The 14,710-nt window shown below is 59.3% G+C and overlaps 1 protein-coding gene across 3 annotated transcripts in view; it reads right to left on the bottom strand.

Moving 5' to 3' along the window:
- Positions 1-1,615: 1,615 nt before the first annotated feature.
- The window catches only part of CELSR3 (cadherin EGF LAG seven-pass G-type receptor 3), a 36,536-nt gene continuing 23,441 nt past the window's right edge, over positions 1,616-14,710 (bottom strand). For 2 of the 3 annotated variants that reach the window (XM_065846025.2, XM_065846026.2), the window contains 18 exons: positions 14,476-14,685; positions 13,356-13,539; positions 12,723-12,872; positions 12,406-12,586; positions 11,978-12,145; positions 11,564-11,690; positions 11,194-11,400; positions 10,912-11,086; positions 9,889-10,001; positions 9,499-9,578; positions 8,780-8,906; positions 8,061-8,174; positions 7,353-7,489; positions 7,160-7,266; positions 6,220-6,393; positions 5,878-6,078; positions 4,624-5,701; positions 1,616-3,798 (listed from right to left, as the gene is read on the bottom strand). In XM_065846025.2, coding sequence (XP_065702097.1) covers positions 3,774-3,798; positions 4,624-5,701; positions 5,878-6,078; positions 6,220-6,393; positions 7,160-7,266; positions 7,353-7,489; positions 8,061-8,174; positions 8,780-8,906; positions 9,499-9,578; positions 9,889-10,001; positions 10,912-11,086; positions 11,194-11,400; positions 11,564-11,690; positions 11,978-12,145; positions 12,406-12,586; positions 12,723-12,872; positions 13,356-13,539; positions 14,476-14,685 — 3,558 coding nt within the window. In that variant the 3' untranslated portion in view covers positions 1,616-3,773. Of the gene's footprint in view, positions 3,799-4,623; positions 5,702-5,877; positions 6,079-6,219; positions 6,394-7,159; positions 7,267-7,352; positions 7,490-8,060; positions 8,175-8,779; positions 8,907-9,498; positions 9,579-9,888; positions 10,002-10,911; positions 11,087-11,193; positions 11,401-11,563; positions 11,691-11,977; positions 12,146-12,405; positions 12,587-12,722; positions 12,873-13,355; positions 13,540-14,475; positions 14,686-14,710 lie in introns of those variants that run through there. The other variant, XR_010652070.2, reaches the window with a different exon arrangement.

The following is a 14,710-nucleotide window of genomic DNA, read 5'->3' as shown; positions in this document are numbered from 1 at the left end:
CTTACCTGCTGGGCACGGGTGTGCTGTGCCCTGTGGACCTCCCTGCTTTCCCTCAGCAGACACAGACCCAGCTGTTATCTTGTTCCAAAGTCCCCAGCAGGCACCCGAGCCCCACTGCACCCATTGCACCTTTCTGGGCTCCATCACGACCTGGTACTGCCGTTGGTTTTGGAGCATTGCCGAGTCACGCTTGGCCCGGCCCGTGGGGACATGGCAGTGGGAATCCAGACACCCGTGGGCTGCGCTGGCCGGTGTCCAGGTGTGGGGTGAAGCCGGCGGGCAGGGCAGGAGCTGGGGAGCCCTGGGTGCCCTGGGTGGTGGGATGGGGCTGGCAGGTGGCATGAGTGGTGACATCCAGGACTACGCTCTCCAGGGTCAGAGAGCCTCATTTCCATCACCGCTTGCTGTGTAGGGGACAGCTTATGGCCACCATCTCTCCCTATGGTCAGCATCACCTGGGCCCCACAGGAGCCACATGCAGACACCTTGGCTGCCTTTCAGCCATGGGGCTGAACCTGCTCACATGTTCCTCGCACCCCAGCCCCTGCTGTCCCACCCCGTGCCCATCGGTCCCACCGTAGCCGGCTAGCGGTACCGATGCCGACACAGGCATGTGGCTGCTCCCTCCCCATCATTTATCTGCTCGCCTGGCACCGGAGGCCACCACAGGGCTCCTGTTTGGTAGCAACCGATAGCACCAGGTGCCATTTACTGCCTCCTTATCGCTGTTCCCGCTCCCCAGCCGGCACCCCTGCTTCCTGCACCACCGCCCGACACCGCACCCCTGGCTGGTCACCCTGCCCAGGGGTCCCCTTGGCCACCCCGGCCCCTCAGCCCGGCCAGCAGGACAGGACCGCAGCTCCCGGCACCGCAGGGCTCCCCGGGGAGCCCGGCCCCTGGCCCCGAGGGGCCACCCCGCGCTGGGTCAGGCTCAGGCCAGCACCAAGGAGGGACCGAGGGATGGCAATTGATGGCGACCCTTGTTCAGGGTGCCATGGATCAATACCACCCTTTGCTTACCTGCTCTTTCCCTTTCGACAACAAGAAAGGGAAGGACGGAGAACACGGGGATCACACTTCGCTCTCCTTCCCCCAGCCCAGATCGGCCTCACTGAGGTCACACTGCCTTTGGGTGGTGAATTTTCTACCCTTAGCCTCGCCCAGGCTGCTGGCCACGGGTGCTGGCTGCTGCCAGCGCGGGCCCCACGGGCAACCACAGCCAGCACAGCCCTGCCAGCGCTGGGGCCGCGGGGCAGCACCGCGGCCAAGCCTGGGTGAGCTGGACACAGCCACGGTCACGCAACTGCCAGCACCTGAAGTGCCCGCCACCTGAAATCACAGAATAGAATCATTTTGGTTGGAAGAGACCACTAAGATCATCGAGTTCAACCATAACCTAAGCCGAGCACTAAACCACGTCCCTAAGAACCTTGTCTATGCATCTCTTAAACCTCTCCAGGGATGGTGACTCCACCACTGCCCTGGGCAGCCTGTTCCAGTGTTCGCCTCACCCAGGGCCACAGTGAACTCACCATGAGCCTTGAATCCTTCCCAAGTCCCCTTCCAGCATCGCCCCGAACCGCAGACCCCGAACCAGAGACAGCAGAGAGGCCGATGCCGTTTTATAGACTTTTATTTCCAAATCTGGCGCTTCCATGATACACTTTTACACAGCCTGGGGGGAGCATGAGCACCTCCCTGCTCCCTGCCCACAGAATCGGGAGACGGAGAGAGGGAAAATAAAATAAATTTAAAAAAAAAAAAACAAACAAGAAAAGCAACCACCAAACCCCGCAAAGAAACAAAGCCAAACCCAAGGAGGATGCTCCCCAGAGCCCAGGCCACAGCGCTACAATCAGGGACCCAGCCAGACTGACTCCTGCTTCTGGGCCAGCCCGGTTCCGTGGGGACAGCCCCCCGTTCTGCTGCTCTCTTCCTTTTTGGCACTTGCTCTCCATTTGGCACCAGCACAAAGAGCCCCCATGCACAACATGGCAGCAACATGGGCCGTACGGTGCGGCAGGAGCCCAGGAGATTAAACATGTAAACCAACTTGTTCCCGAAGGCAAAGCCAGGCAGCGCGGAGGGTCCTGGCTGTCCCCGGCGTGGGGCCAGCAGGTTTTCCCTCTGCTCGGCCTGTAAACATGGCAGCAGGCCCTTCCTCCCCGTCCCTGCGAGAGGGGCAGTGCCAGCCTGTCCGTCTGGGCTGTGCTGGGGACAGCAGCCCCCGTCCCCCAGCCCTTCTGCTCCCTCCACACTCTCCCTGCTGACTCAGGGGTGTAACCAAGAGGCCATGGCCTCCCTGGGGACCTGGAGGACAGCGGCGCAAGTCCTCTCCTGTAAACTCCTCTCCTGTAAACATGTCGGGCTGGGCCGCAGGAAGAAGCCACGGCGGTGTGGCAGTAAGGCAGTACGGAGCGCGCTGTCACGCAGCCCCGAAAGCACCACGGGGACAGCCGAGCAGAGGCACCGCACTCGGCAGGTGGCAGGGAACGTGCCGGCCCCCCAAGCCGGCCCCCCCAGGCACGGGAGTGTCACCTCCCTGCAGAGCCAGGCCCCCGGCCGAGCACAGAAAACAACACGGCGGCCTGAATTTCCAGAGAGGGCAAAGTGCTGTTTTATCTCCATCTCCCAAAATCCAGGCCGCTCGGAGCTGGGGGTCTCTGCCAGCCAGAGAGTGCAGGGACATGTGCGTATGTAGGCAGAGCCCGCAGGGAACCAGCCAGATACAGCTTCTGGGGGTGATGCTGGACCCCGAGACTGGAGCCACATCACGCTCCTGAGGATGCTAAACCTCTACAGAGCGAGCACCGGCTTTGGGAACTGAGCAGCACCAGGGGCACCCGGCACCTCGCCCAGACCCACAAACCACCAGAGGTTTGCTCTGTAACACGCAGGTTAAAGAGCAGCAGGTAAAAACATCGCGCTCATTTGCTGAGCGGAGGAAACCAGCGCTTAGAGGAGCGGGACCATCCTGGTACAGGACGGGACTGAAGATCAAAGCTCGTTTCCACCGCTGGTGGTCCCTAGCGTCAAATTTGCTGCCCCACTCACTTGTGGGGCACAGCCCCAGCTCATGGATGGGGACAGCCCCAGGGGGTCCCACGGGAGGGCAGAGGGATGGCACTGAGACGTGGGGAGCTGCGCGGTGGGAGGGCGAGGGGCAGCGGGGATGGGACGAAGCGGCGCTGGCAAAGCCGTAAGGGCTGCCCTGGCACCGTCTCTCCAGCGATCGCAGTCCCTGGTACCCCCAGGGAAGCTGGCCAAGGGCTGTTGGTGAAAACAAATGCTCCAGGTCCTGGGAACAGACCATCCGTAAAAATAACCATAGAAATTTCTCTTCTCTCTGATTACAAAGATACAAAAAGGTAGAAAAGACCCTCCCCCGCCCCCATGTCCTGGGCTCCGTTTCCATCCCCCTGCCCCTGCCCACCCTCCTCGCACCCCCTGCGTACAAACGGGTGGCGGAGAAAGAGCTCGGCCCCGGGGGTCAGGGACACCCCCCTCGCCCCAGCGGGCTCCTGCCATACCTGTCACACCAGGCGGGCGACAGGGAGCACGGCAGCCGAGAGCCTGGAGGAGGCTCCCGGTGGGGCTGCCAGGGCTGCCGGCCCCTCGGCCCGGGGGGTAGGGGAGGGCAGGGGAGGTTTGGGGCCTCTGAGCATCATCAGTTCTGGCCCCTGCCTCCTGGGGACATCAAACCTCAGCTGGCAGCGCCCGGCTTGGCAAAGGGCCCTGCTTCTTCTGTCTCTGTTGCCGATGGCTTCAGCCCCTCAGGAATGGCCCTCGGTTCTTATTCTTCTCGGAGAAAAGAAAAACAGCGTTAAGATGCAGCATCTCCCCTGGGCTCTGCTGCCTCCCCAAGGGATGCCAGATGGGGACAGGGCAGAAAACCCCGTGTCAGGGTAGGACAACTGTTTCCCAAGTCCCTGAGGCGAGGGAAGAGGAAAGATGGGATGGAATGGGGTGGGATGGATGGGACAGATGGGGTGACAGCAGTACCAGCAGTGAATAGAGCTGGAGGGGAAGAAATGACAGACTGGGACAGGGTTCCCAGGGAGAAATGTGGCTGGGGCAGGCAGGGCTCAAGTTGTGTCTGACTTAAAAACTACTTTGGTTTGCCCCAGAAACATCTGTATTTCAGTTTTCTGGCTGAAGACCACAGGGACTGGGTTGTGTTTCATGACCTCCCTTTGTAGTTTGCACAGTGCTTTGGGCTCATTTAGAACAGGCGGAAAAAATAAAAGGAGGAAGGGGCTCTATTTAATTGCTTTTCAGTTTTAATATTTAATTGCATGGCTAGATTTATTTTTATTATGATTTTCTTTGCTTCTTGAGGAAGAAGCCTTTAAGGCACAAAACAGCCTGAATTCACAGAGAACTTGTTCTGCAGCCTTATTAGCTTAAGGTAATTTTCAGAAAACGGAATGTTCCATATGGAAGAAACTAGAGTTTTAGCTTCTTACTATTTTCTTTCCCATCATCCAAGCAAGCGGCTCTTCTAAGTGGACTGAAAACAAAATTTCCTTTGAGTGGGTATAGAAGGGAAATGGAAGAGGAGGTAAAAAAAGACCTTAAGAGGACCAGCTGAACAAAGCCTGGCCGAGGAAGGGCCACACTTACTCTGAGTCCGGCGACAGCTCCGAAATGCTGTGGGAGGTGGTGGAGCGAGGTGTGGAGGGGCACATCGCAGAGGGTGTCGAGGTCTGCATGGCAGAGGGGGTGGCGGTGGCCTGAGGGCCTGAGGGCGTGCTGGAAGATTGCACGGAGGACAGGACAGAGGAGTTAAAAGAAGCGAGAATGGAAGAAAGGATATCTAACTGTTCGGTGGAAGGATGTCGGCTGGGAACGGCCTCCAGGTTCTCTCTAGAAGGCTGTCTCCTCGACAGCGGCTCTAGGCTTTCCCTAGACAGCTGCCTCCGGGAGAGGCTGCCCAGGTTGTCCTGCGAGGGATGCCTGTTAGGCACTGTGTCCAGAGCTTCTCTGGAATTACATCTTCTAGAGAGAAAGTCCAGCTGCTCCCTTGAAGTTTGTCTAGCCGACACGAGCTGGTCCCTTGAAGGCTGTCTTCTAGAAAGCAAATCCAATTGTTCTCGAGAAGTCTCTCGACTTGGCAACATGTCTATTGGGTCTCTGGACACTTGCCTACTTGGCAATGTGTTTAGCCACTCTCTAGAGACCTCTCTTACTGGCCCACAGTCTAGCTGCTCTCTTGACCCAAATCTGCAGGGTAAAGCGTCCAGGCGGTCCCTGGAGCCCTGCCTCCGCGGCAGCGTGTTCCCGTGATCTCTCTGACTGGGCCGAGCACTGAGCACATCCAAATTTTCCCTAGACCCGTGTCTGCTCGGGATACTTTCCAGGTGTTCAGTAGACCCATGCCTGCTGGGGATGGTGTCCAGCTCCTCCCTGGAGCCGTGCCGGCTGGGCACGGTTTCCAAACACTCTCCTGAGTTGTGTCTGCTCAGCTGTTCCCGGGACATCTGTCTCCTCATCAGCATGTCAAGCTGCTCCCGTGATGAGTAGCGGCTGGCTGGCTGCGACAGGCTGCCTGCCCCAGAGTAGATCCTGCCGTAGGAGGCGGCAGGGACAGCCCGGTGACCCAGCGTGGATGTCTTGTACCACGTCAGCTCGTTGGTCATCCTGCTGACGGCTGGGAGGCCTTGGAGAGTTGGAGGGTATTGGAGGCGGTTCTTCAAAATACCTGCACCAGACAGAAAGAGAAGTCAGATCTTTGTAGAACACTAAAAAGAGTATAAACGCTGGGGAGGATGAGCCATAGTTCCCCAATGACACAACAACATAGATCTAATGGCCTTCGGGGCCACGTCAACCTGAGCCAGGCAAGGCCACGCTTACCCACATGCTCCAGGTCGTTACCTTTTCTTTGCCGTTGGGTCTGCGTGAGTGAGTTCTCGTCCCCGCTGGTCAAGGCCAGGTCCGGCTGATTATTGTTGGCCGCGTCCTTGTTGATGTCGAATCCCAGTTTCCTCTCGGAGCCCCACTTCTGCAGGGAGCAGGGGTGAACCTCGCACTCGCCCAGAGCCGGCCAGTACGACATCAGGTCGTTACCATCCACGTCTGGTGAAGGACACAGCAAAACGGGCACAGGGGAAGAGGGAGAGAATACTTCTGTGAGGGGCAAATGAAGCCATCACGAACCATGGCGTGGCCCCAGGGACCTGAGCTCTCCCTGTCCCCTGCCAGAGCCCCCGCACTTGCCTTTGGGGGTGGTGTTGGTGGGGTTAGTGAGGAGGCGTTCGCTGTGTGCCGCCCGCTTGAACTGGCGCTGGAAGCGGCCCCGCAGGCGGACGTTCTCCTCGCTCTCTGAGGATGGGATGGAGAGGCTGCGCTCTTCGTCCAGAGACAGGTCACTGTCTGAGTCCGAGTCCTGGTCTGCATGGACATGGTGTGTGTTGGGGAGATGTTTGGAACAAAGGTGGGAGAGGCTCCTGGTGGCAGGGCCAGCGGGCACCCACTGCCTCCAGAAACGCAGAAGCATAGAAACATGGAACAGTTTGGGTTGGAAGGGACCTTCACAGCCCATCCAGTGCCACCCCTGCCATGAGCAGGGACATCTTCACCAGCTCAGGTTGCTCAGAGCCCCGTCCAGCCTGGCCTGGGATGTCTCCAGGGATGGTTCCTCCACCACCTCTCTGGCCAACCTGGGCCAGGCTCTCACCACCCTCAGAGCCAACAATTTCTTCCTCATGTCCAGCCTGAATCTCTCTCCTTTAGTTTAAAACCATCATCCCTTGTCCTGTCTCAACAGGCCCTGCTCAAAAGTCTGTCCCCATCTTTCTCATTGGCCCCTTTTATGTACTGAAAGGATTATTGAGTCCAACCCCTGCCCCTGCACAGGACAACCCCAAAATTCACACCATGTGTCTGAGGGTGTTGTCCAAATGCTTCTTGAATATTTTCAGGTTTGGGGCTGTGACACCTCCCTGGGGAGCCTGTTCCAGCGTCCAGCACCCTCTGGGTGAAGGACCTTTTCCTAATATCCAACCTGACCCCTTCCAGCACATCTTCCTGCCATCCCCTCGGCTCCTATCACAAGGTGGAGGATGTAATCGTGCAGCCACAGCCTGAACTGGGAAGGATTTCCTTAAGCCAGGAGTTAACTCGGGATGTGCAGGATCGGCCCCAAGCTGAGCCTTACCTCCCCCAGCATCACGGTGGAACATGGCCACGTCGATGTCCGTGGGGCCGGCGTGAGCCAGCAAGCTGTGATCCAGGGCTGAGCCCTGACGTGCTGCCACATTGTCTCTGAAAGACAAGAGGCTCGAAGGGTCAGAGCGGCAGGAGCCCCCAGCTCTGCCCGGGCACCCCCGCAGCCCCACGCCGCTCCCTACCTGAGGTACGGCCGCTGGCTGGAGTGGGTGCGGGCAGAGCGCACGCTGCTCACCGACGAGATGGTGGAGGCCCCCAGGGTGATGCGGATGAGCCCGCTCTCCTCAAACAGTGCTGTGTTGTTGTAGGCGTTGGGGCCCTGCAAGGTGGTGAGAGAGGGGACAGGCTACGGTAAGAAGGTGCCACAGCAGCGCAGGGAATGACCGTCCCACCTGTACCTGCCATCCCCCCGGGACGTTCCCATCAGCTCCTGTCCCAGGCTGTCATAGAATCACAGAATCATTTTGGTTGGAATAGACCCTTGAGATCATAGAGTCCAACTACTAACCCACCCCTGGCACTACCCCATGTCCCTGAGAACCTCATCTCCACCTGTTCAACTCCTCCAGGATGGTGACTTCACCACTACTTTTTCTCAATATCCAATCTGAAACTTCCCTGGCGCAACTTGAGGCCATGTCCTCTCATCCTACCAGTTGTTCCTTGGGAGAAGAGACCAACCCCCTCCATGCTCCAAGCTCCTTTCAGGCAGTTCAGAGATCAGAAGGTCTCCCCTCAGCTCCTGTTCTCCAGCTGAACCCCCCAGGTCTGTCAGCCACTCCCATCACACTTGTGCTCCAGAGCCTTCCCCAGCTCCGTTCCCTTCTCTGAACTCTCTCCAGCACCTCAGTGTCTGTCCACAGACCCTTGGGCTGCTCCTGCTTTCCTACCTGTGTGCTCCTTGTGGCCTCCTCGCTCTGCCCCTTCTTGCCGAGGCAGCCCAGCTTCCAGGCCTCCTGCACCTCCTCGTTCAGCACGCAGAACAGGACCAGCACCGCCAGGCCCTGGGGGACAGATGCCATCAGAGACAGCCCCTTGCTGGGACAGTCCTCGGCTCCTGCAAAGCCCAGCGTGTTGGCTTTGGTGGCCACCAGCACTGGGATACACCAAAGAGCCCCCCAGCACTGGTCAGTGCTACCTCCCGTGGTGGCCACGGGTGAGGGGGGAATGGCTGGGGTGTCCTCCTGGCTGGCAGTGGCCAAGGAGTGGCTGGCAGGGTCCCCTGCAGTGACACCAGCCATGGTGGTGGCAGGAGGTCTGCAGGGCGCTGCTGTGGGTCATACTGGGGTGTCTGACACCTCCACTGCAGGGTGCTCTCTTGCTTTGCCCTCTGGAAGCATGGAGGCCCCTTCCCTCCAAAGATGGTCCTTTGGATGTCACCTCTGAACCAAGCACCTCGCAGACACCTCCTGCATCACCCCAGGGACAGCAGCCAGGATTGGCAGGAGTCACCTGCTGCCGCAGCGGTGACAGCAGGAGGGACAAGGAGTACAGTGGGACACTGGGGGCAATGCACAGGGTGCCCGCTCTCCACAGGTGGCTGTGGGGACTAAAGGGACACTGTCCTGGGCTGACTCGTGCCCTCCCCGGGCAGAGGCCGGGCAGTTACCTGGAGGCTGCAGAGGACAGTGTAGAGGTAGTGGAAAGCCAGGACACTGTTGTTGACAGCCAAGAGGCCAAAGAGCCAGGTAGTGCTAATAACTAGAAGCAGAACAAAGGAGCTCCGTAACGTCATGCTGGAGAGAGAGAGACAGACAGACAGGCACACAGACACACACCGAGAGGTTAGTGCGGCGTGTTAATCTACAGTCTAGAGCTCACAGACAGAGATCCAGAGGGGACAGTGTGCTCCTGCCCAGCACCGCGGGCACGTCCCAGCTCCCCCAGCCCCCCGGGCCTTCCCTTCTGGATCACACACGGCAAACACAGCGGCCCAAACGTCCCAGGTCATTTGGAGGCACTGAGAGCTGAGCCAAGCTCAGGCCTGGCCCAGGAGGGAGCAGGGAAAGGTCTCACAAGGAGCATGTAGGAGAAGCAGAAGCTGAGAGTCGACAATCTGAGCAGATGTGAGGGGTGGCTGCGAGGGCAGGCGGTGAACAGAGACAGAATGGTGGGACAGTGAGGAGATGGGGATGTAGGAACAAGAGGAATGGAGAAGGTTTAGGAAGGGTTAATGTGGCCAGTGAGTGTGGGAGAGGAGAGCGGCTGCAAGGCTGGACGCCCAGAGGGGCAACTCTGCGATGGTGGAAGAGGAAGGATGGTCACTGAAAATGCCAAAAAATTATGAGCCACAGGAGCTCTGCTGGGAGTCTGGCCACTAATACTCACAGAACCGATTTCTTCTTGGTCTCCTTTTGGCCTGGGGTACAGGACATCTTGGCCACCAGCAGGAACATGACCCCATTCACCTGAAAGCATCGGCACCGATCAGAAGCTGCGCCAAGGGCTGGCTCTGACCTGACACCCCCAAAGCAGAGCATGGGCAGACTCTGGGTCCCCCAGGCCCACGGGAACGTCCCCTCCTTTCCCCTTCACGCCCGAGCCGTGGCCTCCCCCAGGTTTGGCTGGAGCGAGGAGGGGCAGAGAGAGGGTTTCTGGCCAAGGAGGGAAAGAACAGAGACGGGGGCAGGTAGTGGACAGCCAAGAAAGGGACAAGTGCCCGTGGTGTGGAGAAGGGAGGTAGGTGAGGGCTGTGGGTGAAACAGGACAGGGTTTTACCACAATGACGACAGTAATGGGGCCTGCAAAGCTCCAGACCAGCTTATCATGAATGGAAATCCAGCAGAAGTCGGGGTTCCCATAGCCCTCAGGATCCAGGCCAACAGCCAGCCCTGTGGGGTGAAAGGAGATGTCAGGGCCAGACCCTGCAGCCTCGGACCCATCCAAGCCACACTGATCCCATCCCAGCGCTGAAGGCCATGAGGAGGCTGCTCTCTCCCTGCTCCTTGCCTGGGGCACAGGTTTCCCCGCCACGGGGGAAAGAGCCAGGACCGCAAGTCTCCACAGCAGGGCCTGTACTGCCTTTTCTCTGGGTGACCCTGACACAGCCCAGCCCACGCTCATGGCCAGCAGCCAGGAGATCTGAACCATAAGCCACAAGTTGGTGAAGTGTTTGGAGGGGAAGTCGTATGAGGAGCAGCTGAAATCCCCGGGTTTGTTCAGCCTGGAGAAGAGGAGACTGAGGGCAGAGCTCATGGAGCTGCAGCTTCACCAGGGGAGCAGGAGGGGCAGGGCTGAGCTCTTCTCTCTGTGACAGTGACAGAACCCCAGGGAACGGCAGGAAGATGTGCCAGGGGAGGGTCAGCTGGACATGAGGAAAAGGTTCTTCATCCAGAGGTGCTGGACACTGAACAGGCTCCCAGGGAGGTGTCACAGCCTCAACCTGACAGTGTTCAAGAAGAGACTGGACAACATCTTCAGACACACGGTGTGACCTGTGGGGTGTCCTGTGCAGGGACAGGAGTTGGATTCCATGATCCTTGTGGGTTCTTTCCAGCTCAGGACACTCTGTGATTCTATGAGCCCTGGGACAGCAGGAGCCCTGTGCCCATGGGGCATGCACTGAGGAATTACTCCTCCCCAGGAGGCAAGATGCCAGCCCCTGATACCCAGTCCTCAGCTACTCAGCACAGCATCCTCAGCTCTACCCACCAGGTACGTGAGCCAGGCAACAACCCGGGACACCAGGAGGCTGCCAAGAACCAGCGCTTTCGGCACAGCAGTAGGAGCAGCAGCTCTTACCGGTGATGATGGCGGGCACTCCCCAGCCGATGGCGTAGTAGAAACGCATGGCTCCGAAGTTGACGTTGCGGGCTTCGGTCTGCATGCGGTAAATATGCAGGCCCTGGACGAAAAGCCAGGCGAAGGTGGAGAGGAAGAAGCAGTGCAGGAGGATGGCAATCACAGTGCAAAGGAACTGGGGAGACAAAAGCCACTCAGAGATGGTCCTATGGTGCCAACGCTAACCACGTCATTCATGCCTCGTCCCCAGTCCCAAGAGTGTGTGCGTTCAAGCCCACAGACCTGGTTCTCAGTGCGGTTGATGCCCAGGAGAAAGAGCAGCTCTGAGAAAAAGAGGGTAACTGATATGTTGGAGTGGATGCCACATGTGTTGGACTTGAGGCCTTTGAGGCAGGTCAGGAAGGAGAAGGTCAGCAGCAGAGCCACCAAGGAGAGAGACACCAAGGAATAGGTGACAATTGCCAATGTCTCCAGATCACCTTCCAGTTGCTGCAGCAGCAGAGAACCAAAGGCAAACAGCGGAGTTAGGGGGAGAGAAGGGAAGCCTGCTGAGCTCCTAAACTCATGACCCGCAGGACATTTTCTGTCTGTGCCTGCTTATTCTGGGACCCAGTGGCGACCAGCCCCCAGCACCGCCACAGCCCGCGCTCACCTCTCGGTGCGAACTGTCCATCAGAACCCCAAAGGTGCCAAACTGGGAGCACTGGCAGTGCACATGGGTGGTGTTTCGGTACACGAGCTCACAGTCCCTGGCTGTCCAGAAGCCGGAAGGGTTGGTCCTGCAGCCACCAAAAAAGGAGAGTGCACTTAGGAGAGAAGACTGACAAGCGTGGGGAAGGAACCACAGAGAAGAGGGATGGCTGGCAAGGGTTTTCTCCCAGCAGACACAACTGCACTCCTCCAGCTCCAGTACTGGAGCAGAGCCCTGCAGGGACCCTGCTGTGCCCCCCCAGCAGGAACAAACCCCACGTCCCAGTGCTGCCCAGTCACACAGCCTGTCACGGCCAGGGGGACACTGGGAACAACGGGGTGCCGAGGGGAAGCAGCCCTGCCATGCTTGACTCACGGGTTGGAGTGGTTCCACTGGACGCAGAGAGGTTTGCTCCTGTTGGCCGTCTCCAGCAGGCGAAATTCCAGCACGAGAGGGGTGTCCAGAGGCCCCCGCAGGAAGGTGTGATTGCTGAACACGGACACACTGACGATGGGGGAGTTCATCACAGGGTTCTTGGGGAGCCTGCAAGGAGCAACAGAGCTCTGCCACCACCGTGCCTGGCACCTGTGGCCCTTGGGGACATCCTGCACTAACATCTCAGAAGGAACAGCTATGCCCAGCCTGCGCCGTGGGGTCAGGAAACGTATGGCAGAGCAACGCCAAGGTGGGAACCAAACCCCAGCCATCGCAGACAGGCTTGGCGACTGCTGGAGGGTCAGGGCAGAGCCCAGCCAGCTTCTCTCCTTCAATGCTTGCACAGGACCAAGGGGGCAAGGACATACCTGAGGCTGCGGCGATCCACCCGGTAGCGTGGGGGCAGCAGCCCCCCCAGGGTGCGGTACATGATGAGGATGATGACAGTGAGAGCGGGTTCGGGCTCCGGCAGCACCTGCCTCGGGGAGGAGTTCTCCACTGTGTAGTTCCCTTCGCCCCCGGCCAGCGTGGGCAGCACCGTGGGGGCAGCTGAGGGACAACAGGGGACAGTGAGAACATGTGCGTGATGCTCAGAAGGCATCTGGTGGTCACAGGTCTCAGCAGGGCCACGTCTTCCCTTCCACACCCACCTGTGCCGTGCCCCGAGTGATGCTCACGTGCTCACCTTCAGCTTTTGGCGGGCTCAGCACCGACAGCGGCAGCACGACGTGGGTGTGGGGGTCCCAGGCGGGCTGGCCGCGGAACAGGCTGCTGTGGTAGCGGGGGTAGCGCCGGCGGACGTGGGAGCGGTTCTCCATGCGGTCGATGCTCAGCACTGTGGAGGAGCACGGGAGTAAAAAACAGCTCCAGGATGTGCCACCGAGAGAGCAGTCATGCTCCTGGGCAGCCCAGGGTTGATGTCACCAGCAAACGGACCATAAGAGCCACAGGCTGGGTTGTAGAGATATCGCAGGGCTGGGCATGATGTGAGATCCCAGCATCTACAGTGCTCCTTCCCAGTCCAGATCTCAGGCCACTCCTGCCACTGGAACCAGTGGCTTTTTCACTAGAGACTCAGGTTGGACTGGGGGTAACTGGGAGACAGCAGCACGCTCCTGGTTCTGCTGCTCCAGGAAGGGATGGGACTAGGACATTTATCACAAACACCTCCCTGTGTGTGAGGTGACCACCAGAGAGGTGAGGAGCCTGTTCAGCACCCTTTCTGGGGTGCAGCAAGATGAGAAGGGGACAGAGTGCGACAGTGAAGCAGCTCCACGCCACCCCAGCCAGTCCCCAACACCAGCCAGCTCCTACTCACTGATGTTGGGGGTGACGACGCCGACGGGGTTGAGGTAGGTGAGTCTCATGTTGCTGGCCAGCGTCCCCGAGTAGTCCCGCAGCTGCTCCATGAGGCTGGCGCTGCCGTGCTCGCCGTGCGGCAGCATGGCCCAGTGCTCCCGGTTCTCGGGTGCCAGCACTGAGCTGCCTGCGCGCAGCAGGTTCTGTGTGGGAGAGACACAGGGATGGGGTGAGGGCAGCACGGCCTTTGGCCCTGTCCTGACTACCGTGGGCTGCAGCACAGTGACCTCTGCCCAGGGGCTGCATGAGGGCTCAGGGAAGGGGGCACTTTCTGCTATCATGGACCCCCACCCTCACTGCTCACCAGTCAGTGTCCTGCACAGAACCACAGAACAGTTTGTGTTGAAGGGACCTTCCCAGCTCCCCCAGTGCCACCCCTGCCATGACAGGGACATCTTCACCAGCTCAGGGTGCTCAGAGCCCCATCCAGCCCGGCCCGGGATGTCTCCAGGGATGGTTCAGCCACCACCTCTCTGCCCAACCTGGGCCAGGCTCTCACCACCCTCAGAGCCAACAATTTCTTCCTCACGTCCAGCCTGAATCTCCCCTCCTTTAGTTTAAATCATCACCCCTTGTCCTGTCACAACAGGCCCCGCTAAAAAGTCTGTCCCCATCTTTCTTATCGGCTCCTTTTAAGCACTGAAAGGTGCAATAAGGTCTCCCCGGAGTTTGTCTTCTCCAGGCTGAACACCCCAGCTCTCTCAGCCTGTCCTCTCAGCAGAGTTGTTCCAGCCTCGGATCGTTTCTGTGGCTCTTCTGGTCCCTCTCCAACAGGTCCACATCTCCCCTGCACCCCTGCCGTGCAGGCAGCAGGAAGATCTCCCTTTGCCTTCCCCTCCCCAGGCTGAGCAATCCCAGCTCACTGCCTCTCCTCACCCTCCCTGCGCTCCAGCCCCCAGCACACAGGTGGCCTTTACGAGTCTTGCTCCTGTGTGTCACTGCCTGTGTGGTGTCACTGGGTAGCCCAGTGCTCCTGACAGGGTCTCACACCATCCTTGACCCCCTCAGAGCCCCAGGCTCAGGGCGGCTGATAAAGAGAAGCAGCAGCAGAGGCCGCTCTGACATGGGGAAGGACTCACCTCGTTGAAGTGCGCATCCTGTGTGGCCGTCAGGCCAAAACCCCGCTGCCGGCTCTCGAAGGCCATGAGGCGGGACAGCAGGCGGAACGTGATGTGCACATCGTTGCCGAAGTAGTGGTCCATGTGGTCCGTCACGGCCCGGAGCCGGTGGGCCAGCTTCTTGGCTTCGATCGTGTTGAGCTCAGTCTCGTTCCTCTCCAAGCCCTCCAGCTGCCAGTGGGGAGAAAGGAGGAGA

Source organism: Patagioenas fasciata, chromosome 10 (assembly GCF_037038585.1).
Source record: "Patagioenas fasciata isolate bPatFas1 chromosome 10, bPatFas1.hap1, whole genome shotgun sequence".
NCBI lineage: Eukaryota > Metazoa > Chordata > Aves > Columbiformes > Columbidae > Patagioenas > Patagioenas fasciata.
The sequence above is the reverse complement of the archived record's forward strand: the minus strand, read 5'-3'. Positions and strand labels throughout refer to the sequence as shown.